Here is a 25,796-nt window from a genome sequence, read left to right on the forward strand (position 1 = left end):
GAGACAGACAGAGAGATGAGGAAAGGGAGGGGACAGAGGCAGACAGAAAGAGAGAGAGGCAGACAGAGAGATGAGGAAAGGGAGGGGACAGAGGCAGACAGAAAGAGAGAGACAGACAGAGAGATGAGGAAAGGGAGGGAACAGAGGCAGACAGAGAGAGAGAGAGAGACAGAGAGATGAGGAAAGGGAGGGGACAGAGGCAGACAGAAAGAGAGAGAGACAGACAGAGAGATGAGGAAAGGGAGGGGACAGTGGCAGACAGAAAGAGAGAGAGACAGAGAGATGAGGAAAGGGAGGGGACAGAGGCAGACAGAAAGAGAGAGAGACAGACAGAGAGATGAGGAAAGGGAGGGGACAGTGGCAGACAGAAAGAGAGAGAGACAGACTGAGAGATGAGGAAAGGGAGGGGACAGAGGCAGACAGAAAGAGAGAGAGACAGACAGAGAGATGAGGAAAGGGAGGGGACAGTGGCAGACAGAAAGAGAGAGAGACAGAGAGATGAGGAAAGGGAGGGGACAGAGGCAGACAGAAAGAGAGAGAGACAGAGAGAGAGATGAGGAAAGGGAGGGGACAGAGGCAGACAGAAAGAGAGAGAGACAGACAGAGAGATGAGGAAAGGGAGGGGACAGTGGCAGACAGAAAGAGAGAGAGACAGACTGAGAGATGAGGAAAGGGAGGGGACAGTGGCAGACAGAAAGAGAGAGACAGACTGAGAGATGAGGAAAGGGAGGGGACAGAGGCAGACAGAAAGAGAGAGAGGCAGACTGAGAGATGAGGAAAGGGAGGGGACAGAGGCAGACAGAAAGAGAGAGAGACAGACAGAGAGATGAGGAAAGGGAGGGGACAGAGGCAGACAGAAAGAGAGAGAGGCAGACTGAGAGATGAGGAAAGGGAGGGGACAGAGGCAGACAGAGGCAGACAGAAAGAGAGAGAGGCAGACAGAGAGATGAGGAAAAAGAGGGGACAGAGGCAGACAGAAAGAGAGAGACAGACAGAGAGATGAGGAAAGGGAGGGAACAGAGGCAGACAGAGAGAGAGAGAGAGACAGAGAGATGAGGAAAGGGAGGGGACAGAGGCAGACAGAAAGAGAGAGAGACAGACAGAGAGATGAGGAAAGGGAGGGGACAGTGGCAGACAGAAAGAGAGAGAGACAGAGAGATGAGGAAAGGGAGGGGACAGAGGCAGACAGAAAGAGAGAGAGACAGACAGAGAGATGAGGAAAGGGAGGGGACAGTGGCAGACAGAAAGAGAGAGAGACAGACTGAGAGATGAGGAAAGGGAGGGGACAGAGGCAGACAGAAAGAGAGAGAGACAGACAGAGAGATGAGGAAAGGGAGGGGACAGTGGCAGACAGAAAGAGAGAGAGACAGAGAGATGAGGAAAGGGAGGGGACAGAGGCAGACAGAAAGAGAGAGAGACAGACAGACAGAGAGATGAGGAAAGGGAGGGGACAGTGGCAGACAGAAAGAGAGAGAGACAGACTGAGAGATGAGGAAAGGGAGGGGACAGTGGCAGACAGAAAGAGAGAGACAGACTGAGAGATGAGGAAAGGGAGGGGACAGAGGCAGACAGAAAGAGAGAGAGGCAGACTGAGAGATGAGGAAAGGGAGGGGACAGAGGCAGACAGAAAGAGAGAGAGACAGACAGAGAGATGAGGAAAGGGAGGGGACAGAGGCAGACAGAAAGAGAGAGAGGCAGACTGAGAGATGAGGAAAGGGAGGGGACAGAGGCAGACAGAAAGAGAGAGGCAGACAGAGAGAGAGAGGCAGACTGAGAGATGAGGAAAGGGAGGGGACAGAGGCAGACAGAAAGAGAGAGAGACAGACAGAGAGATGAGGAAAGGGAGGGGACAGAGGCAGACAGAAAGAGAGAGAGGCAGACTGAGAGATGAGGAAAGGGAGGGGACAGAGGCAGACAGAGAAAGGGGAAAGAGAAAGAGAGAGAGGCAGACTGAGAGATGAGGACAGGGAGGGGACAGAGGCAGACAGAGAAAGGGGAAAGAGAAAGAGAGAGAGACAGACTGAGAGATGAGGAAAGGGAGGGGACAGAGGCAGACAGAGAAAGGGGAAAGAGAAAGAGAGAGAGGCAGACAGAAAGAGAGAGAGGCAGACAGAGTGGGGGTACGAAGGCTCAGTTTAACTCACCAGTTTACAATCCTTTGTGGAGAGCTTAGTGAACCATTGGTTGTACTCCAATACTGCTATTATAGCCACCAGATCCCTGCCAGGGACACAGAGACAATATCAATCACATTGGGATATTACGCACCTTGGTAGAACGGATGAAGGCTGTTTCAGTAAAACCCATATCAGAATATTAATAACAATGTAAATGCTTTTTTTTCTTCTTCAAATAATCAACCATTATAATATGACATTTAGTGCATAAGAATTGAATTACAAAGTGAAACGTTACACATGTAAAGGGACAATCTCCAGTTGCTACATACATTTTTGGACTTATAAATGAATGATATGTACCCGTTGATTATTGAAGAATATAACTTATAAATGAATGATATGTACCCGTTGATTCTTGAAGAATATAACTTATAAATGAATGATATGTACCCGTTGATTATTGAAGAATATAACTTATAAATGAATGATATGTACCCGTTGATTCTTGAAGAATATAACTTATAAATGCCTTATCAACTGTCGTACCCCTATCAGAACGCTAAATATAAGTGTGTTTTACTGTATTGTTTGTGAACAAAGTGAATGCAAACCAACAGGGTATATTATGGATGGTCAGTCCTTCCACCCAGAGCCCTGTCTATTCATCTGAGACTGGTTACTTTAGTCACAACCCTCAGCTTTTTACAGAAACAGTAGTGGGACAATGCTTTGTTACTGCGGATTCCCCCTTTAACATTAATGTTAGAAAACATGACAAAGTGTATTACTGTTCAGTAGCTGCTATGATAGAGTACTACAGTGTATGAGAACCTAGTGACTCCCCTATTCTCCAGATGACTGAAGTCCTGCAGGCTGAGATCCCATGTGTCTTGAACCTAGTGACTCACCTATTCTCCAGATGACTGAAGTCCTGCAGGCTGAGATCCCGTGTGTCTTGAACCTAGTGACTCACCTATTCTCCAGATGACTGAAGTCCTGCAGGCTGAGATCCCGTGTGTCGTGAACCTAGTGACTCACCTATTCTCCAGATGACTGAAGTCCTGCAGGCTAAGATCCCGTGTGTCTTGAACCTAGTGACTCACCTATTATCCAGATGACTGAAGTCCTGCAGGCTAAGATCCCGTGTGTCTTGAACCTAGTGACTCACCTATTCTCCAGATGACTGAAGTCCTGCAGGCTGAGATCCCGTGTGTCTTGAACCTAGTGACTCACCTATTCTCCAGATGACTGAAGTCCTGCAGGCTGAGATCCCGTGTGTCTTGAACCTAGTGACTCACCTATTCTCCAGATGACTGAAGTCCTGCAGGCTGAGATCCTGTGTGTCTTGAACCTAGTGACTCACCTATTCTCCAGATGACTGAAGTCCTGCAGGCTAAGATCCCGTGTGTCTTGAACCTAGTGACTCACCTATTATCCAGATGACTGAAGTCCTGCAGGCTAAGATCCCGTGTGTCTTGAACCTAGTGACTCACCTATTCTCCAGATGACTGAAGTCCTGCAGGCTGAGATCCCGTGTGTCTTGAACCTAGTGACTCACCTATTCTCCAGATGACTGAAGTCCTGCAGGCTGAGATCCCGTGTGTCTTGAACCTAGTGACTCACCTATTCTCCAGATGACTGAAGTCCTGCAGGCTGAGATCCCGTGTGTCTTGAGTCAGATAGATGGTGTCTACATCCTAGAAGACGTGACAGGAAACAGACTGTGAGCTTCCTTCTCACCACTGTCATAGTAATCAAATAGCTACGTTAAATGGAATCGAGCACTTCAAGATGAAGAATTAACAAACTATTTCTAAGCACATTTTATGCAACAGACGGTGTGTCTAGATCCTGTTAAGTGTGATAGGTGTGTACTGTATATTACTGTTGGAGCTGGAAACAGAAAAATAACATCTACAAATCTGTGTTCGCTACCAATAAACTCTGTTGTGATTAGACAGGAAGTGACAGTTAAAGTAGGTGTGTCACCACTGTCATACTGATTCTAGAACCTACAGAATCTAGTGATTTTAGAACCTACAGTACCTAGTGATTCTAGAACCTACAGTACCTAGTGATTCTAGAACCTACAGCACCTAGTGATTCTAGAACCTAAAGAATCTAGTGATTCTAGAACCTACAGTACCCAGTGATTCTAGAACCTACAGTACCTAGTGATTCTAGAACCTATAGTACCTAGTGATTCTAGAACCTACAGTACCTAGTGATTCTAGAACCTACAGTACCTAGTGATTCTAGAACCTACAGTATCTAGTGATTCTAGAACCTACAGTACCTAGTGATTCTAGAACCTACAGTACCTAGTGATTCTAGAACCTACAGTATCTAGTGATTCTAGAACCTACAGTATCTAGTGATTCTAGAACCTACAGTATCTAGTGTATCTAGAACCTACAGTACCTAGTGATTCTAGAACCTACAGTATCTAGTGATTCTAGAACCTACAGTATCTAGTGATTCTAGAACCTACAGTACCTAGTCTACATGTTCTATTGAACCGACAAGACAACATGGACATGAAGAATTCACAAAGGATTTATTGCTCAAATGTAATGTGATAGATGTTGTCTGGGTTTCTGTTTGACCACTGCAATGGTGACTGACGTATAACCTGAAGCTTGGCAACATGGACATGAACACAAACCTCATGTCATTCGCCAGATGTAAGGAAATGTTCAAACACACGTGATAGTAATAATTAATTTAGTCATAAATAATTTGTGAAGTATCTACGTTAGCCAAGAGGATACTGACCCATTGAACTTCCTCTCTGTAGGGCAGACCCAGCCAGTCACACACACATCTGTACATCTGAGAGAAACCACCTGGAGAGAGAGAGGGGAGAGAGAGGGGAGAGAGAGGGGAGAGAGAGAGACAGAGAGACAGAGAGAGAGACAGACAGAGACAGAGAGAGAGACAAAGAGAGACAGACAGACGGAGACCGAGAGACAGACAGAGAGAGAGACAGAGAGAGAGACAGAGAGAAACAGAGAGTGACAGAGAGAGAGAGACAGACAGAGAGAGACAGACAGACAGACAGAGAGACAGACAGAGACAGAGACAGAGACAGAGAGAGACCAAGAGAGACCGAGAGACAGACAAAGAGACAGACAGAGACAGAGACAGAGAGAGACAGAGAGACAGACAGAGACAGAGATAGAGACAGAGAGAGACCGAGAGAGACAGAGAGATCGAGAGAGACAGTGAGACAGAAAGATCGAGAGAGAGACAAAGAGAAACAGAGAGAGACAGAGAGCGACAGAGAGAGACAGAGAGAGACGGAGACAGACAGCCAGATAGACAGACAGAGAAACAGAGAGAGAGAAACAGAGAGAAAGACAGAGAGACAGACAGAGAGAGAGACAGAGAGTGGAAAGAGAGAGGAAAGAGAGAGACAGTGAGACAGAAAGATCGAGAGAGAGACAAAGAGAAACAGAGAGAGACAGAGAGCGACAGAGAGAGACAGAGAGAGACGGAGACAGACAGCCAGATAGACAGACAGAGAAACAGAGAGAGAGAAACAGAGAGAAAGACAGAGAGACAGACAGAGAGAGAGACAGAGAGTGGAAAGAGAGAGGAAAGAGAGAGAGAGCGGAGAGAGTCAATGTAGTGATACACACCCACATATACGCACACACACGCACGCTACAAAACACAGGTATAGGAGAGAGGAGGGTCAATGTAGCACGCACACACACACACACACACACACACACACACACACACACACACACACACACACACACACACACACACACACACACACACACACACACACCACACACACACACACACACACACACACACACACACACACACACACACCACACACACACACACACACACACACACACACACACACACACACACACACACACAGTGAATATGGTATTGTATTCACCACACGGTCCTGGTTCTGCTACTTTGTGGTTGTCCCATAGAGTCTGTAGGCTGGTGATCCTCTCTGGAGGCTCCATACTCAGCTTCTTCATCAGCTTCCTGTCACACAGACACAGGACAACAACGCCACTAGAAGTCTGATTCAGTACACAGGTTTACAGTTTAACAGGCTACTAGGTTCAGGATAGCATTGTTATGACAGCAGAAAACTAGTGAGACATGGCTCCTCAGGTTGTTAGAGTCTATAGGAGTCTACAGCCATGTCTCAGGCCAAGTGACAACTACACATAACAGAACCAATATGACTCAGATCAGATGTAGGTGACTGGTTTATACTATACAACACATTACAGAACCAATATGACTCAGATCAGATGTAGGTGACTGGTTTATACTATACAACACATAACAGAACCAATATGACTCAGATCAGATGTAGGTGACTGGTTTATACTATACAACACATTACAGAACCAATTTGACTCAGATCAGATGTAGGTGACTGGTTTATACTATATAAACACATAACAGAACCAATATGACTCAGATCAGATGTAGGTGACTGGTTTATACTATATAAACACATAACAGAACCAATATGACTCAGATCAGATGTAGGTGACTGGTTTATACTATATAAACGCATAACAGAACCAATATGACTCAGATCAGATGTAGGTGACTGGTTTATACTATACAACACATAACAGAACCAATATGACTCAGATCAGATGTAGGTGACTGGTTTATACTGTACAACACATAACAGAACCAATATGACTCAGATCAGATGTAGGTGACTGGTTTATACTATATAAACACATAACAGAACCAATATGACTCAGATCAGATGTAGGTGACTGGTTTATACTATACAACACATTACAGAACCAATATGACTCAGATCAGATGTAGGTGACTGGTTTATACTATATAAACACATTACAGAACCAATATGACTCAGATCAGATGTAGGTGACTGGTTTATACTATATAAACACATAACAGAACCAATATGACTCAGATCAGATGTAGGTGACTGGTTTATACTATACAACACATTACAGAACCAATATGACTCAGATCAGATGTAGGTGACTGGTTTATACTATATAAACACATAACAGAACCAATATGACTCAGATCAGATGTAGGTGACTGGTTTATACTATACAACACATTACAGAACCAATATGACTCAGATCAGATGTAGGTGACTGGTTTATACTATACAACACATAACAGAACCAATATGACTCAGATCAGATGTAGGTGACTGGTTTATACTATACAACACATAACAGAACCAATATGACTCAGATCAGATGTAGGTGACTGGTTTATACTATATAAACACATAACAGAACCAATACTACTCAGATCAGATGTAGGTGACTGGTTTATACTATATAAACACTGGCACTTCTGCACATTGTTCTGCATTAGTTTCTGTACTTCACTCATACTTCTCTTTTCAAACAGCAATAGTTTCATATACACTGCATTCAGGAAGTCTTCAGACCCCGTGACTTTTTCCACATTTTGTTACGTTACAGCATTATTGTAAAATTGATTCAATGGTTTTTTTCTTTCTCTGCTCATCAATCTACACATAATATCCCATAATGACAAAGCAAAAACAGGTTTTTAGAAATGTTTGCAAATGTATTAAAAACCAAAAAAACTAGGCCTCCCGAGTGGTGCCGTGGTCTAAGGCTCTGCATCACAGTGCTAGCTGTGCCACTAGAGATCCAGAGTTCAGGCTCTGTTGCAGCCGGCCGCGACCAGGAGACTCACGAGGGCAGCGCGCAATTGGCCCAGCGTCGTCTGGGTTAGGGGAGGGTTCGGTCCAGCGTCGTCCAGGTTTGGGGAGGGTTCGGCCCAGCGTCGTCTGGGTTAGGGGAGGGTTCGGCACAGCGTCGTACGGGTTAGGGGAGGGTTTGGCCCAGCGTCGTCCGGGTTAGGGGAGGGTTCGGCCCAGCGTCGTCCGGGTTAGGGGAGGGTTCGGCCCAGCGTCGTCTGGTTAGGGTAGGGTTCGGCCCAGCGTCGTCTGGTTAGGGGAGGGTTCGGCCCAGCGTCGTCCGGGTTAGGGGAGGGTTCGGCCCAGCGTCGTCTGAGTTAGGGGAGGGTTCGGCCCAGCGTCGTCTGGGTTAGGGGAGGGTTCGGCCCAGCGTCGTCCGGGTTAGGGGAGGGTTCGGCCCAGCGTCGTCCGGGTTAGGGGAAGGTTCGGCCCAGCGTCGTCTGGGTTAGGGGAGGGTTCGGCCCAGCGTCGTCCGGGTTAGGGGAGGGTTCGGCCCAGCGTCGTCTGGGTTAGGGGAGGGTTTGCCCCAGCGTCGTCTGGGTTAGGGGAGGGTTTGGCCCAGCGTCGTCCGGGTTTGGGGAGGGTTCGGCCGGCAGGGATGTCCTTGTCCCATCGCGAACTAGCGACTCTTGTGGCGAGCCGGGCGCAGTGCACGCTGACACGGTCACCAGGTGCACAGTGTTTCCTCCCACACATTGGTGCGGCTGGCTTCCGGGTTAAGTGGACATTGTGTCAAGAAGCAGTGGTTTATACTATATAAATCCTTGGTTGGGTTGGGTTGTGTTTCGGAGGACACACGGCTCTCGACCTTCGCCTCTCCAGAGTCCGTACGGGAGTTGCAGCGATGAGACAAGACTGTAACTACCAATTGGATACCACGAAATTGGGGGGAAAAAGGGGTAAAAAACTAAAAAACTATTCAGTACTTTGTTGATGCTTGAAAAAATAAACTCATGTGAGTACTCGAACAGTCAAAACATGTCAGCGATCCTAACAACAGCTCCAGAGAATCACTAGCATCACTGTCCATGACCATCTCAACAGTCTGTGACGTGTCCATCTCCAACACAACAGAGAGGCTTTGTGTCCCGATAATAGTCTGGGATTCCTACTTCCTGAGAGCCTTCTTACCAATGACCTTTAAAGCCTGATAGCTAACAGCCACGGCTGTTTACATACTGTAGCAAAATTGTTTCCTGGAAGCCCGATAAGAGGTTTCTCTTGCTAAAGAGATAGTATATCTCAATGAGACAAACTTGGATAAATAAAGGTTTAATAAAGGAGAAAGTACTCAGAGTTGTATACAGAGTAGAGCACAGGGAGTTAACATGGCTTTAGGCCTGTATATAGACACTGATATACTGGGGAGTTAACATGGCTTTAGGCCTGTATATAGACACTGATATACTGGGGAGTTAACATGGCTATAGGCCTGTATATAGACACTGATATACTGGGGAGTTAACATGGCTATAGGTCTGTATATAGACACTGATATACTGGGGAGTTAACATGGCTATAGGTCTGTATATAGACACTGATATACTGGGGAGTTAACATGGCTATAGGTCTGTATATAGACACTGATATACTGGGTAGTTAACATGGTTATAGGTCTGTATATAGACACTGATATACTGGGGAGTTAACATGGCTGTAGATCTGTATATAGACACTGATATACTGGGGAGTTAACATGGATATGTATATAGACACTGATATACTGGGGAGTTAACATGGCTATAGGTCTGTATATAGACACTGATATACTGGGTAGTTAACATGGCTATAGGTCTGTATATAGACACTGATATACTGGGGGAGTTAACATGGCTATAGGTCTGTATATAGACACTGATATACTGGGGGAGTTAACATGGCTATAGGTCTGTATATAGACACTGATATACTGGGGAGTTAACATGGCTATAGGTCTGTATATAGACACTGATATACTGGGGAGTTAACATGGCTATAGGCCTGTATATAGACACTGATATACTGGGGAGTTAACATGGCTATAGGCCTGTATATAGACACTGATATACTGGGGAGTTAACATGGATATGTATATAGACACTGATATACTGGGGAGTTAACATGGCTATAGGTCTGTATATAGACACTGATATACTGGGGAGTTAACATGGCTATAGGTCTGTATATAGACACTGATATACTGGGGAGTTAACATGGCTATGTATATAGACACTGATATACTGGGTAGTTAACATGGCTATGTATATAGACACTGATATACTGGGTAGTTAACATGGCTATAGGTCTGTATATAGACACTGATATACTGGGGAGTTAACATGGCTTTAGGTCTGTATATAGACACTGATATACTGGGGGAGTTAACATGGCTATAGGTCTGTATATAGGCACTGATATACTGGGGAGTTAACATGGCTATAGGTCTGTATATAGGCACTGATATACTGGGGAGTTAACATGGCTATAGGTCTGTATATAGGCACTGATATACTGGGGAGTTAACATGGCTATAGGTCTGTATATAGACACTGATATACTGGGGAGTTAACATGGCTTTAGGCCTGTATATAGACACTGATATACTGGGTAGTTAACATGGCTATAGGCCTGTATATAGACACTGATATACTGGGGAGTTAACATGGCTATAGGTCTGTATATAGACACTGATATACTGGGAAGTTAACATGGCTATGTATATAGACACTGATATACTGGAGAGTTAACATGGCTATAGGTCTGTATATAGACACTGATATACTGGGGAGTTAACATGGCTATAGGTCTGTATATAGACACTGATATACTGGGGAGTTAACATGGCTATAGGTCTGTATATAGACACTGATATACTGGGGAGTTAACATGGCTATAGGCCTGTATATAGACACTGATATACTGGGGAGTTAACATGGCTATAGGTCTGTATATAGACACTGATATACTGGGGAGTTAACATGGCTATAGGCCTGTATATAGACACTGATATACTGGGGAGTTAACATGGCTATAGGTCTGTATATAGACACTGATATACTGGGTAGTTAACATGGCTATAGGCCTGTATATAGACACTGATATACTGGGGAGTTAACATGGATATAGGTCTGTATATAGACACTGATATACTGTCTATAGTGTAGATGACCTTGCCTGTAGTAAATTACTAAGATGTGCTTGACTGCTGTAAAATGTGAAGACCTCTAGATAGCTGCTGTTCACTTCACGGTCCGAACAACATCACAGATATTAGCAGGTGATGACAGATTATTTACACAGAAGCCATTCAGAGAAGGTCAGATATCTGACTGTCTCCTGACCTGTTAGAACAGACTGGGAAAGAGTCTCATCAAGAGTGCATTCTGTCTAGGACTGAACCCAGATCAGTGTTGGGAGGGAAAGCTCAGTGTAATCAGGGGATGGAATAAGTCAGATTAAATGGCATGGAAAGAGAGAAGCAAAGAGACTAAACGAGACAGAGAGAGAGACGGAGAGAGAGAGAGAGAGGGGGGGGGGAATGAGAGAGAGAGAGAGAGAGAGAGAGAGAGGGAGGGGGAATGAGAGATAGGAAAGAGAGAGGAGAGAGGGAGGAGAGAGGGAAGAGAGAGGGAGAGCGACATAGAAAGAGAGAGAGAAGGGGAATGAGAGATAGGGAAGAGAGAGATAGGGGAGAGAGAGAGAAGGGGAATGAGAGATAGGGAAGAGAGAGAGAGAGCGAGTGGGGGAGAGAGAGAGAGAGAGAGAGAGAGAGAGAGAGAGAGAGAGAGAGAGAGAGAGAGAGAGGGTGAGAGATAGGGAAGAGAGAGGCGAGAGGGAGGAGAGAGGGAGAGCGACATAGAAAGAGAGAGGGGGAAGGGGAATGAGAGATAGATAAGAGAGAGAGATAGGGGAGAGAGAGAGGAGAGAGGGAGGAGAGAGACGGGGAAAGAGAGAGAGAAGGGGAATGAGAGATAGGGAAGAGAGAGAGAGAGAGAGTGGGGGAGAGAGGGAGAGGGTGGGGGAGAGTGAGAGTGGGGGGGAGAGGGAGAGTGGGGGATGGAAAAAGAGTGTGAAAAGGAAAGAAAGGTCAGTGGAAACTAAAGGTCATTGACTCTGTGTGCGAGTGTGTGTGCGTTCGTTCGTGCGCGGGTGTTTGTGCACGAGTGTGCATGTGTGTACTCACAGTGGTGATAGACCAGGACATATCCTCTGTAGACAGATCCCTATGTGAGCCACCACCTCATTCACCTCTTCTGTAGAGGACAGCTTCAGAGACACAACACCTCTCTCATAGTCCACCGTCAACTATACAAGACAAACATCAACAACAACCCTCAGTAACATCATATAGTACATCACATAGTAACACTCAGTAATATCATATAGTACATCATATAGTAACCCTCAGTAATATATTATAATAACCCTCAGTACTATCATATAGTACATCACATAGCAACACTCAGTAATATCATATAGTACATCATATAGTAACCCCCAGTAATATAATATAATAACATCATATAGTAACACTCAGTACTATCATATAGTAACATCATATACTAACCCTCAGTAATATAATATAATCATATAGTAACATCATATAGTAACACTCAGTAATATCATATAGTAACATCATATAGTAACCCTCAGTAATATAATATAATCATATAGTACATCATATAGTAACACTCAGTACTATCATATAGTAACATCATATACTAACCCTCAGTAATATAATATAATCATATAGTAACATCATATAGTAACACTCAGTAATATCATATAGTAACATCATATAGTAACCCTCAGTACTATCATATAGTAACATCATATACTAACCCTCAGTAATATAATCTAGTATTATAATATAATAACACTCAGTTATATAATATAGTAACCCTTGGTGATATTATATAGTAACCCTCAGTAATATAATCTAGTATTATAATATAATAACACTCGGTTATATAATATAGTAACCCTTGGTGATATTATATAGTAACCCTCAGTATTATAATATAATAACACTCAGTAATATTATATAACGGTGATTGTCACACACATTACAACCAGTAATAATACTATTATCCCTAATTCAGATGGATGATTGACTAACAGATGATTGATGATCAGATAATGAACCATTTGTTGGAGCATTTACATGGTGTAGCCAGAGAGGCTGTTTTCTGACCTGTGTGGGCTTGTTACAGGTGATCCCTTGTATCTCCAGATAATTGAAGTTGTGTTCAATCTGAAAGAGAAGAATAAAACACATAGAAATGCAGAAATCATGAGATATAATACAGCTGTCAATCCCAGTAGTGTTTCAGACCTGTCTGGTAAATACTATTCTGGACGGGTCAGGGTTCATGTTATCAGATATAAACACAGCTGACAATCCCAGTAGTGTTTCAGACCTGTCTGGTAAATACTACTCTGGACGGGTCAGGGTTCATGTTATCAGATATAACACAGCTGACAATCACAGTAGTGTTTCAGACCTGTCTGGTAAATACTACTCTGGACGGGTCAGGGTTCATGTTATCAGATATAAACACAGCTGTCAATCACAGTAGTGTTTCAGACCTGTCTGGTAAATACTACTCTGGACAGTTCAGGGTTCATGTTATCAGATATAAACACAGCTGACAATCACAGTAGTGTTTCAGACCTGTCTGGTAAATACTACTCTGGACGGGTCAGGGTTCATGTTATCAGATATAACACAGCTGACAATCACAGTAGTGTTTCAGACCTGTCTGGTAAATACTACTCTGGACGGGTCAGGGTTCATGTTATCAGATATAACACAGCTGTCAATCCCAGTAGTGTTTCAGACATGTCTGGTAAATACTACTTTGGATGGATGAGATACTGTAGGAGGATAATGGATGGATGATATACTGTAGAAGGATAATGAATGGATAAGATATTGTATGAGGATAATGGATGGATGAGATTCTGCGGGAGGATAATGGATATATGAGATACTGTAGGGGATAATGGATGTATGATGTACTCTAGGAGGATAATGGACGGACGAGATACCGTTGGAGGATAATGGATGGATACCGTAAGAGGATCATGGATACTGTAAGAGGATAATGGATGGATGAGGTACCGTAGGAGGATAATGGATGGATGAAATACCGTAGGAGGATAATGGATGGATGAAATACCATAGGAGGATAATGGATGGATGAAATACTGCTGGAAGATAATGGATGAACGATGCTGTAGGAGAATAATGGATGGATGAGATACTATTGGAGGATAATGGATGTATGAGGTACTGTAGGAGGATAATGAAAGATCAGAATAGTGACTGAGGTTGCATCTCAAATGCCACCCTAGTCCCATAGGGCTCTGGTCGAAAGCAATGCACTACGTAGGGAATAGGGTGCCTATTGGAACACAGTCTCTGCGACTGTTTGTTTGTGTAAAGGCTGTGTAAAAATAGCTTCGTTCTAAAATGAATGGACAGGGATCTTTTCCCAACCTGCCTCTGTTCAAACACAGCCCCTCAGTGCTGAGTCATCATTTAAGTGTATGGCTTCAAAATAGAATCATATCATGAAGCTTCTCAGAGTACAAATGCTGATCTGGGATCAGTTTTGCCTTTGTGATCATAACGAATACGATTTTATGGACGGTGGTACCTGATCCTGGATCAGCACACTTAACTCTGAGACCCTTTATGAATACTATTGAAAGGTAGAAGAATGTACGTTCATGAACATATCATCCACTTCTTCTCCTTCTCAGGTCCTTTGAAACAGGAAGTTTCCAAACAACATGGTGTCTAGCATTCCATTCCAAAGAAGGACTGGAAAGTGAAGTTGGTTCACACCGGATGCACACATTACAAATGTACACACACACACCTGCACACACACACACACACACACACACACACACACACACACACACACACACACACAGACGCACGCACGCACGCACGCACGCACGCACGCACGCACGCACGCACGCACACACACACACACACACACACACACACACACACACACACACACACACACACACACCAGCACACACACGTGCATTCCATACTGTGAATTAATACACACAGACACACACACACATAGACAAACAAACACACAAATCAAATGGTATTGGTCGCATACACATATTTAGCAGATGTTATTGCAGGTGTAGTGAAACGATTGTGTTCCTGGCTCTAACGGTGCAGAAATATCTAACAATACACAACAATACACAACAATACACAACAATACGTAACAATACACAACAATACACACACATCTAAAAAGTAAAATAATGTAATTAAGAAACATTGAAATATTAGGACGAGCAATGTCGGAGTCCGGCGTATAAATATATATATATATGTGATGTGATGTGTAGACATTATGGACAGTATGTGGATAGAATATGTATATTGTATATATATGTGATGTATAGACATTATGGACAGTATGTGGACAGAATATGTATATAGTATATATATGTGATGTGATGTGTAGACATTATGGACAGTATGAGGACAGAATATGTATATAGTATATATATGTGATGTGTAGACATTATGGACAGTATGAGGACAGAATATGTATATAGTATATATATGTGATGTGTAGATATAATGGACAGTATGTGGATAGAATATGTATATAGTATATATATGTGATGTGTAGACATTATGGACAGTATATTGATATAATATATAGTATATCTGTAGAATACGTGGATAGAATAGTATATGTGGTGCAATAGTTGAATAGGGTGGTCTTGACTAGAATACAGTATATACATATGAAATGGGTAAAACACACACACATACACACACACGCACTTACACGCGCACACAGCCAGGAACCAGGCAGCATGGCCAGACTAATCCAGGCAGGTAGACAGACAGTGCTCCTGAGTCTTGGCAGTAGTTGTGGACAGAGAGAGGAGAGAGGCTGCCCCTCTGTCTGTCTGCCCCTCTGTCTGTCTGCCCCTCTGTCTGTCTGCCCCTCTGTCTGTCTGCCCCTCTGTCTGTCTGCCCCTCTGTCTGTCTGCCCCTCTGTCTGTCTGCCCCTCTGTCTGTCTGCCCCTCTGTCTGTCTGCCCCTCTGTCTGTCTGACCCTCTGTCTGTTACTGTATTCCAGAAGGCCTACCAGCCAGCTGGACCCTCCTGTGTCCTAGTTACTGTATTCCAGAAGGACCCTCCTGGACCCTCCTGTGTCATAGTTACTGTATTCCAGAAGGCCTACCAGCCAAATGGACCCTTCTGTGTCCTAGTTACTGTATTCCAGAAGGCCTACCAGCCAGCTAGACCCTCCTGTGTCCTAGTTACTGTATTCCAGAAGGCCTACCAGCCAGCTGGGCCCTCCTGTGTCCTAGTTACTGTATTCCAGAAGGCCTACCAGCCAGCTGGACCATCCTGTGTCCTAGTTACTGTATTCCAGAAGGCCTACCAGCCAGCTGGACCCTCCTGTGTCCTAGTTACTGTATTCCAGAAGGCATACAGCCAGCTGGTCCCTCCTGTGTCCTAGTTACTGTATTCCAGAAGGCCTACCAGCCAGCTGGGCCCTCCTGTGTCCTAGTTACTGTATTCCAGAAGGCCTACCAGCCAGCTGGACCCTCCTGTGTCATAGTTACTGTATTCCAGAAGGCCTACCTGTCATGTTTTGTCTTTGATCTTCATGTCTTGTCCCTGTGCTTCCCTCTGCTGGTCTTATTAGGTTCTTTCCCTCTTTCTATTCCTCTCTCTCCTCCTCCCTCTCTCCCTCCCCCGCTCTCTCTCTCTATCGTTCCGTTCCTGCTCCCAGCTGTTTCTCTTTCTCCTAACGACCTCATTTACTCTTTCACACCTGTCCCCTGTTTTGCCCTCTGATTTGAGTCCCTATTTCTCCCTCTGTTTTCTGCTTCTGTCTTTGTCGGATTCTTGTTTGATGTTTGCTGTTCTGTATCCTGGTTCCGCCCTGTCGTGTTTTTGCCTTCATCAGATGCTGCGTGTGAGCAGGTGTCATCTAAGATATATCCTGGAGTACCGTTTTGTTTAAGACTGGAATAAAGACTCTGTTTTTGTTAAGTCGCTTTTGGGTCCTCATTCACCAGCATAACACTACCAGCCAGCTGGGCCCTCCTGTGTCCTAGTTACTGTATTCAAGAAGGCCTACCAGCCAGCTGAACCCTCCTGTGTCATAGTTACTGTATTCCAGAAGGCATACAGCCAGCTGGACCCTCCTGTGTCCTAGTTACTGTATTCCAGAAGGCCTACCAGCCAGCTGGACCCTCCTGTGTCCTAGTTACTGTATTCCAGAAGGCCTACCGGCCAGCTGGTCCCTCATGTGTCCTAGTTACTGTATTACAGAAGGCCTACCAGCCACCTGGACCCTCCTGTGTCCTAGTTACTGTATTACAGAAGGCCTACCAGCCAGCTGGTTCCTCCTGTCCTAGTTACTGTATTCCAGAAGGCCTACCAGCAGCTGGACCCTCCTGTCCTAGTTACTGTATTCCAGAAGACCTACCAGCCAGCTGGTCCCTCATGTGTCCTAGTTACTGTATTACAGAAGGCCTACCAGCCAGCTGGTCCCTCCTGTCCTAGTTACTGTATTCCAGAAGGCCTACCAGCAGCTGGACCCTCCTGTCCTAGTTACTGTATTACAGAAGGCCTACCAGCCACCTGGACCCTCCTGTGTCCTAGTTACTGTATTACAGAAGGCCTACCAGCCAGCTGGTTCCTCCTGTCCTAGTTACTGTATTCCAGAAGGCCTACCAGCAGCTGGACCCTCCTGTCCTAGTTACTGTATTCCAGAAGACCTACCAGCCAGCTGGTCCCTCATGTGTCCTAGTTACTGTATTCCAGAAGGCCTACCAGCCAGCTGGACCCTCCGGTGTCCTAGTTACTTCATTCCAGGAGGCCTACCAGCCAGCTGGACCCTCCTGTGTCCTAGTTACTGTATTCCAGAAGGCCTACCAGCAGCTGGACCCTCCTGTCCTAGTTACTGTATTCCAGAAGGCCTACCAGCCAGCTGGTCCCTCATGTGTCCTAGTTACTGTATTCCAGAAGGTCTACCAGCCAGCTGGACCCTCCTGTGTCCTAGTTACTGTATTCCAGAAGGCCTACCAGCCAGCTGGACCCTCCTGTGTCCTAGTTACTGTATTCAAGAAGGTCTACCAGCCAGCTGGTTCTTCCTGTGTCATAGTTACTCTATTCCAAAAGGCCTACCAGCCAGCTGGACCCTCCTGTGTCATAGTTACTGTATTCAAGAAGGCCTACCAGCCAGCTGGACCCTCCTGTGTCATAGTTACTGTATTCCAGAAGGCCTACCAGCCAGCTGGTCCCTCCTGTGTCATAGTTACTGTATTCCAGAAGGCCTACCAGCCAGCTGGTCCCTCCTGTGTCATAGTTACTCTATTCCAAAAGGCCTACCAGCAGAGTCAGTCCCTGTAGTCGACCTGAAAATCCTTATTTTAGCCGACCTCAAATGTCTTTATAAGTCTTTATTCAGACTTGCTGAATAGCTAAGACAAAAGGTACACATCTACAATATCTAGCTGCGAACTGTGAATGTAAAAGCATCTATGAATCACTTGTTTTCAGTCACGTTCACTCCTCTCCCTCACAGAGTAAACAAACATTGACAGACATGTCCACGGAGGCGTATCTAGGCTCGTCCCACTAGAGAATATCACATTAGCAGTTGTATTGGATTAGATATAGTGAGGATGAGGAAAAGAGTGAAGAATGAAAGAGGTCCATCCATGTCTGAGCCAGCCAATAGCTGCAGCCTGCTGAGAGGTGCTGTCAGAAAGCAGAGGCGTGACTAATTGTATAATTCAGTCACTCGTTTATTATCCATCTGTCTCTCTGATATCTGTCCTTACAGTAGTCTGTCTCTCTGATATCTGTCCTTACAGTAGTCTGTCTCTCTGATATCTGTCCTTACAGTAGTCTGTCTCTCTGATATCTGTCCTTACAGTAGTCTGTCTCTCTGATATCTGTCCTTACAGTAGTCTGTCTCTCTGATATCTGTCCTTACAGTAGTCTGTCTCTCTGATATCTGTCCTTACAGTAGTCTGTCTCTCTGATATCTGTCCTTACAGTAGTCTGTCTCTCTGATATCTGTCCTTACAGTAGTCTGTCTCTCTGATATCTGTCCTTACAGTAGTCTGTCTCTCTGATATCTGTCCTTACAGTAGTCTGTCTCTCTGATATCTGTCCTTACAGTAGTCTGTCTCTCTGATATCTGTCCTTATAGTAGTCTGTCTCTCTGATATCTGTCCTTACAGTAGTCTGTCTCTCTGATATCTGTCCTTACAGTAGTCTGTCTCTCTGATATCTGTCCTTATAGTAGTCTGTCTCTCTGATATCTGTCCTTACAGTAGTCTGTCTCTCTGATATCTGTCCTTACAGTAGTCTGTCTCTCTGATATCTGTCCTTACAGTAGTCTGTCTCTCTGATATCTGTCCTTACAGTAGTCTGTCTCTCTGATATCTGTCCTTACAGTATTCTATCTCTCTGATATCTGTCCTTACAGTAGTCTGTCTCTCTGATATCTGTCCTTCCAGTAGTCTGTCTCTCTGATATCTGTCCTTCCAGTAGTCTGTCTCTCTGATATCTGTCCTTCCAGTAGTCTGTCTCTCTGATATCTGTCCTTACAGTAGTCTGTCTCTCTGATATCTGTCCTTACAGTATTCTGTCTCTGATATCTGTCCTTACAGTAGTCTGTCTCTCTGATATCTGTCCTTCCAGTAGTCTGTCTCTCTGATATCTGTCCTTCCAGTAGTCTGTCTCTCTGATATCTGTCCTTACAGTAGTCTGTCTCTCTGATATCTGTCCTTACAGTAGTCTGTCTCTCTGATATCTGTCCTTACAGTAGTCTGTCTCTCTGATATATGTCCTTCCAGTAGTCTGTCTCTCTGATATCTGTCCTTACAGTAGTCTTTCTCTCTGATATCTGTCCTTACAGTAGTCTGTCTCTCTGATATCTGTCCTTACAGTAGTCTGTCTCTCTGATATCTGTCCTTACAGTATTCTGTCTCTGATATCTGTCCTTACAGTAGTCTGTCTCTCTGATATCTGTCCTTCCAGTAGTCTGTCTCTCTGATATCTGTCCTTACAGTAGTCTGTCTCTCTGATATCTGTCCTTACAGTAGTCTGTCTCTGATATCTGTCCTTACAGTAGTCTGTCTCTCTGATATCTGTCCTTCCAGTAGTCTGTCTCTCTGATATCTGTCCTTACAGTAGTCTGTCTCTCTGATATCTGTCCTTACAGTAGTCTGTCTCTCTGATATCTGTCCTTACAGTAGTCTGTCTCTCTGATATATGTCCTTCCAGTAGTCTGTCTCTCTGATATCTGTCCTTCCAGTAGTCTGTATCTCTGATATCTGTCCTTCCAGTAGTCTGTCTCTCTGATATCTGTCCTTACAGTAGTCTGTCTCTCTGATATCTGTCCTTACAGTAGTCTGTCTCTCTGATATCTGTCCTTACAGTAGTCTGTCTCTCTGATATCTGTCCTTACAGTAGTCCGTCTCTCTGATATCTGTCCTTACAGTAGTCTGTCTCTCTGATATCTGTCCTTACAGTAGTCTGTGTTAAGACTGCTAGGACCATGTGTTAAGACTGCATGCTCAGCCCAGCAGAGATGACAGAGATGATGCAAGACCTGCTGCCAAGCTGCAATCTTAACTGCATATCATCACGTCAAATACACAAAGTCAATCAGTGTCATGTTGACAGTAATGATGCATCTGAACGGTGCAGGGCTGTAGTAAAACCCTGCCATGACCACTGTTAAAGTCACACACTCAGGGTGGGTTGGATGATAGGCTTCACAGACCTCGTGTGTGTGTGTGTGTGTGTGTGTGTGTGTGTGTGTGTGTGTGTGTGTGTGTGTGTGTGTGTGTGTGTGTGTGTGTGTGTGTGTGTGTGTGTGTGTGTGTGCTTGTGTGTGTGTGTGCGTGTGGATGTGCGGTTGTGTGTGTGTGCGTGCGTGCATGTGTGTGCGTGGGTGCATGTGTGTGCTTGTGTGTCTGTCTGCGTGCGGGTGGGTGTGTGTGTTGTTGTGTGTGTGCTTGTGTGGGTGTGGTTGTGTGTGTGGTTGTGTGTGTAGAGACAGAGCTCAGAGCAGGGATTAAACCAAGGCCCCGGGACAATGGACACAGCACCACACCTAACATAACCTTACCTAAACACACAGGCCTGACTGCTGCTGCAGGCTATTGTTCACAGAGACAGACTCACAGAGGAAGACAGCACCACTGTGGTGGTGGGAGACTGGTTCTAAACCAACATGAACTGTGAGAGAGAGAGGGTAGGAGGGGAGAAAGAGAGAGAAAGAGAGAGGGTAGGACGGGAGATAAAGCGAGAGACCCCTGCAGACCAACTCTTACAGAGGGTAGGAGGGGAGAAAGAGAGAGGGTAGGAGGGGAGAAAGAGAGAGAGAGAGAGGGTAGGAGGGGAGATATAGCGAGAGACCCCTGCAGACCAACTCTTACAGAGGGTAGGAGGGGAGGAACAGATTTTACGCTGGTCTCAGAGACAGCTACTAATCTATAGCTGAAGAATCTCCTCTCCTACTGCTACAATGCATCCTCTGCAGGCCATGATAGTCAGACAGACTGATAAGAGTATCCTGTACATTCCTCCTGTAAGACCTGGTGTAGATCTCTGTCCAGGCCATGATAGTCAGACAGACTGATAAGAGTATCCTGTACATTCCTCCTGTAAGACCTGGTGTAGATCTCTGTCCAGGCCGTGATAGTCAGACACACTGATGAGAATATCCTGTACATTCCTCCTGTAAGACCTGGCGTAGATCTCTGTCCAGGCCGTGATAGTCAGACAGACTGATAAGAGTATCCTGTACATTCCTCCTGTAAGACCTGGTGTAGATCTCTGTCCAGGCCGTGATAGTCAGACACACTGATGAGAGTATCCTGTACATTCCTCCTGTAAGACCTGGTGTAGATCTCTGTCCAGGCCGTGATAGTCAGACAGACTGATAAGAGTATCCTGTACATTCCTCCTGTAAGACCTGGTGTAGATCTCTGTCCAGGCCGTGATAGTCAGACACACTGATGAGAGTATCCTGTACATTCCTCCTGTAAGACCTGGTGTAGATCTCTGTCCAGGCCGTGATAGTCAGACACACTGATGAGAATATCCTGTACATTCCTCCTGTAAGACCTGGCGTAGATCTCTGTCCAGGCCGTGATAGTCAGACAGACTGATAAGAGTATCCTGTACATTCCTCCTGTAAGACCTGGTGTAGATCTCTGTCCAGGCCGTGATAGTCAGACACACTGATGAGAGTATCCTGTACACTCCTCCTGTAAGACCTGGTGTAGATCTCTGTCCAGGAAGTGATAGTCAGGACATCCTCAGTCTCGTGTAGATCTCTGTCCAGGAAGTGATAGTCAGGACATCCTCAGTCTGGATTCAATGAACATCGTTCTGCAGAATACCTTCAGAACGCCTGCCTGTAGTTACTGTATCTATTGAAGGATAACAAATTCATGGTGGTCCTCCAGGATCTAGCGGAGGTGATCCTCTATGGTCCAGTGGAGGTGATCCTCTAGGATCCAGTGGAGGTGGTCCTCTAGGATCTAGTGGAGTTGACCCTCTAGGATCCAGTGGAGGTGTTCCTCTAGGATCTAGTGGAGGTGATCCTCTATGGTCCAGTGGAGGTGTTCCTCTAGGGTCCAGTGGAGGTGTTCCTCTAGGATCTAGTGGAGGTGATCCTCTATGGTCCAGTGGAGGTGTTCCTCTAGGGTCCAGTGGAGGTGATCCTCTAGGGTCCAGTGGAGGTGTTCCTCTAGGATCTAGTGGAGGTGATCCTCTAGGATCTAGTGGAGGTGATCCTCTATGGTCCAGTGGAGGTGTTCCTCTAGGGTCCAGTGGAGGTGTTCCTCTAGGGTCCAGTGGAGGTGATCCTCTAGGGTCCAGTGGAGGTGATCCTCTAGGATCCAGTGGAGGTAATCCTCTATGGTCCAGTGGAGGTAATCCTCTAGGATCCAGTGGAGGTGATCCTCTAGGGTCCAGTGGAGGTGATCCTCTATGGTCCAGTGGAGGTGATCCTCTATGGTCCGGTGGAGGTGATCCTCTAGGGTCCGGTGGAGGTGATCCTCTAGGGTCCAGTGGAGGTGATCATCTAGGGTCCAGTGGAGGTGATCCTCTAGGGTCCAGTGGAGGTGATCCTCTAGGATCCAGTGGAGGTGATCCTCTAGGGTCCAGTGGAGGTGATCCTCTAGGATCCAGTGGAGGTGATCCTCTAGGGTCCAGTGGAGGTGATCCTCTATGATCCAGTGGTGATCCTCTATGATCCAGTGGAGGTGGTCCTCTAGGATCTAGTGGAGGTGATCCTCTATGGTCCAGTGGAGGTGATCCTCTATGATCCAGTGGAGGTGATCTTCTATGATCCAGTGGAGGTGGTCCTCTATGATCCAGTGGTGATCCTCTATGATCCAGTGGAGGTGATCCTCTATGATCCAGTGGAGATGATCCTCTAGGATCCAGTGGAGGTGGTCTTCTATGATCCAGTGGAGGTGGTCCTCTAGGATCCAGTGGTGATCCTCTAGGATCCAGTGGAGGTGGTCCTCTAGGATCCAGTGGTGATCCTCTAGGATCCAGTGGAGGTAATCCTCTAGGATCCAGTGGAGGTAATCCTCTAGGATCCAGTGGAGGTAATCCTCTAGGATCCAGTGGAGGTAATCCTCTATGGTCCGGTGGAGGTGGTCCTCTATGATCCAGTGGAGGTGATCCTCTAGGATCTAGTGGAGGTGATCCTCTAGGATCCAGTGGAGGTGATCCTCTAGGATCTAGTGGAGGTGATCCTCTTGGATCCAGTGGAGGTGATCCTCTAGGATCCAGTGGAGGTGATCCTCTTGGATCCAGTGGAGGTGATCCTCTTGGATCCAGTGGAGGTGATCCTCTAGGATCCCGTGGAGGTGATACTCTATGATCCAGTGCAGGTGGTGCTCTAGGATCTAGTGGAGGTGATCCTCTATGATCCAGTGGAGGTGATCCTCTAGGATCCAGTGGAGGCCTATGAGCTGTATGTGGCTGGCCAGAGTAGTTTCCTAGTTGACCTAGAAGAGACAGGCCTATGAGCTGTATGTGGCTGGCCAGAGTAGTTTCCTAGTTGACCTAGAAGAGACAGGCCTATGAGCTGTATGTGGCTGGCCAGAGTAGTTTCCTAGTTGACCCAGAAGAGACAGGCCTATGAGCTGTATGTGGCTGGCCAGAGTAGTTTCCTAGTTGACCTAGAAGAGACAGGTCTATGAGCTGTATGTGGCTGGCCAGAGTAGTTTCCTAGTTGACCTAGAAGAGACAGGCCTATGAGCTGTATGTGCCAGCCAGAGTAGTTTCCTAGTTGACCTAGAAGAGACAGGCCTATGAGCTGTATGCGGCTGGTCAGAGTAGTTTCCTAGTTGACCTAGAAGAGACAGGCCTATGAGCTGTATGTGCCAGTCAGAGTAGTTTCCTAGTTGACCTAGAAGAGACAGGCCTATGAGCTGTATGTGGCTGGTCAGAGTAGTTTCCTAGTTGACCTAGAAGAGACAGGCCTATGAGCTGTATGTGGCTGGCCAGAGTAGTTTCCTAGTTGACCTAGAAGAGACAGGCCTATGAGCTGTATGTGGCTGGTCAGAGTAGTTTCCTAGTTGACCTAGAAGAGACAGGCCTATGAGCTGTATGTGGCTGGCCAGAGTAGTTTCCTAGTTGACCCAGAAGAGACAGGCCTATGAGCTGTATGTGGCTGGCCAGAGTAGTTTCCTAGTTGACCCAGAAGAGACAGGTCTATGAGCTGTATGTGCTAGCCAGAGTAGTTTCCTAGTTGACCTAGAAGAGACAGGCCTATGAGCTGTATGTGGCTGGTCAGAGTAGTTTCCTAGTTGACCTAGAAGAGACAGGCCTATGAGCTGTATGTGGCTGGCCAGAGTAGTTTCCTAGTTGACCCAGAAGAGACAGGCCTATGAGCTGTATGCGGCTGGTCAGAGTAGTTTCCTAGTTGACCTAGAAGAGACAGGCCTATGAGCTGTATGTGCCAGCCAGAGTAGTTTCCTAGTTGACCTAGAAGAGACAGGCCTATGAGCTGTATGTGCCAGTCAGAGTAGTTTCCTCGTTGACCTAGAAGAGACAGGCCTATGAGCTGTATGTGGCTGGCCAGAGTAGTTTCCTAGTTGACCTAGAAGAGACAGGCCTATGAGCTGTATGTGGCTGGTCAGAGTAGTTTCCTAGTTGACCTAGAAGAGACAGGCCTATGAGCTGTATGTGCCAGCCAGAGTAGTTTCCTAGTTGACCTAGAAGAGACAGGCCTATGAGCTGTATGTGGCTGGCCAGAGTAGTTTCCTAGTTGACCTAGAAGAGACAGGCCTATGAGCTGTATGTGGCTGTTCTTACCTTGCTAGGGATGCGTGCAGTCAGGAGGTAGGCCCGGTGAGATGCAAGAGCCTGAGAAAAACAGAGAGAAAATAAACAAATAAGTAGATGATCACACAGCAACTACAAGGCAGCAGTAGAACATCACACAGCAACTACAAGGCAGAAACTACAAGGCAGCAGTAGATCATCACACAGCAACTACAAGGCAGCAACTACAAGGCAGCAGTAGATCATCACACAGCAACTACAAGGCAGCAGTAGATCATCACACAGCAACTACAAGGCAGCAGTAGAACATCACAGAGCCACTCCAAGGCAGCAACAAGTATCAAAAGTTTATCATGATGAAAATACCTTTCTGAACATGTGTGACAAGTTGAGCAGAAAAACCCTGACAGACAAGCACATTCGTGACTTGACATTCACCTGAGTTTGTCTGATAGAACAGAACAGAAAGATGGAAGGATGGGGAAAACCCCCAGGGGAAAATGAGGAAGATACGGGGGAAGACACCAGTCACCAGCGGAGTCAAAAGGAGAAGTTTTCCACCATGTCATGTTAAAAAACAAGGCCTGGGCAAGATGGCCTCCTTCCAGCAGAAGAGGACAGTGAG

The 25,796-nt window shown here is 45.8% G+C and overlaps 1 protein-coding gene across 1 annotated transcript in view; it reads right to left on the reverse strand.

The window, feature by feature from the left end:
• The window catches only part of LOC129856752 (F-actin-uncapping protein LRRC16A-like), a 150,510-nt gene that overhangs the window by 123,464 nt on the left and 1,250 nt on the right, over window positions 1-25,796 (reverse strand). The window contains exons 2-8 of the mRNA XM_055924474.1: window positions 25,202-25,303; window positions 13,016-13,075; window positions 12,005-12,126; window positions 6,043-6,140; window positions 4,896-4,966; window positions 3,744-3,817; window positions 2,145-2,220 (exon numbers count right to left, since the gene is read on the reverse strand). Of these exons, the coding sequence (XP_055780449.1) occupies window positions 2,145-2,220; window positions 3,744-3,817; window positions 4,896-4,966; window positions 6,043-6,140; window positions 12,005-12,126; window positions 13,016-13,075; window positions 25,202-25,303 (603 nt within the window). The remainder of the gene's footprint in view (window positions 1-2,144; window positions 2,221-3,743; window positions 3,818-4,895; window positions 4,967-6,042; window positions 6,141-12,004; window positions 12,127-13,015; window positions 13,076-25,201; window positions 25,304-25,796) is intronic.

The sequence above is a fragment of the Salvelinus fontinalis genome, chromosome 6, assembly GCF_029448725.1.
Source record: "Salvelinus fontinalis isolate EN_2023a chromosome 6, ASM2944872v1, whole genome shotgun sequence".
NCBI classification, from domain to species: domain Eukaryota; kingdom Metazoa; phylum Chordata; class Actinopteri; order Salmoniformes; family Salmonidae; genus Salvelinus; species Salvelinus fontinalis.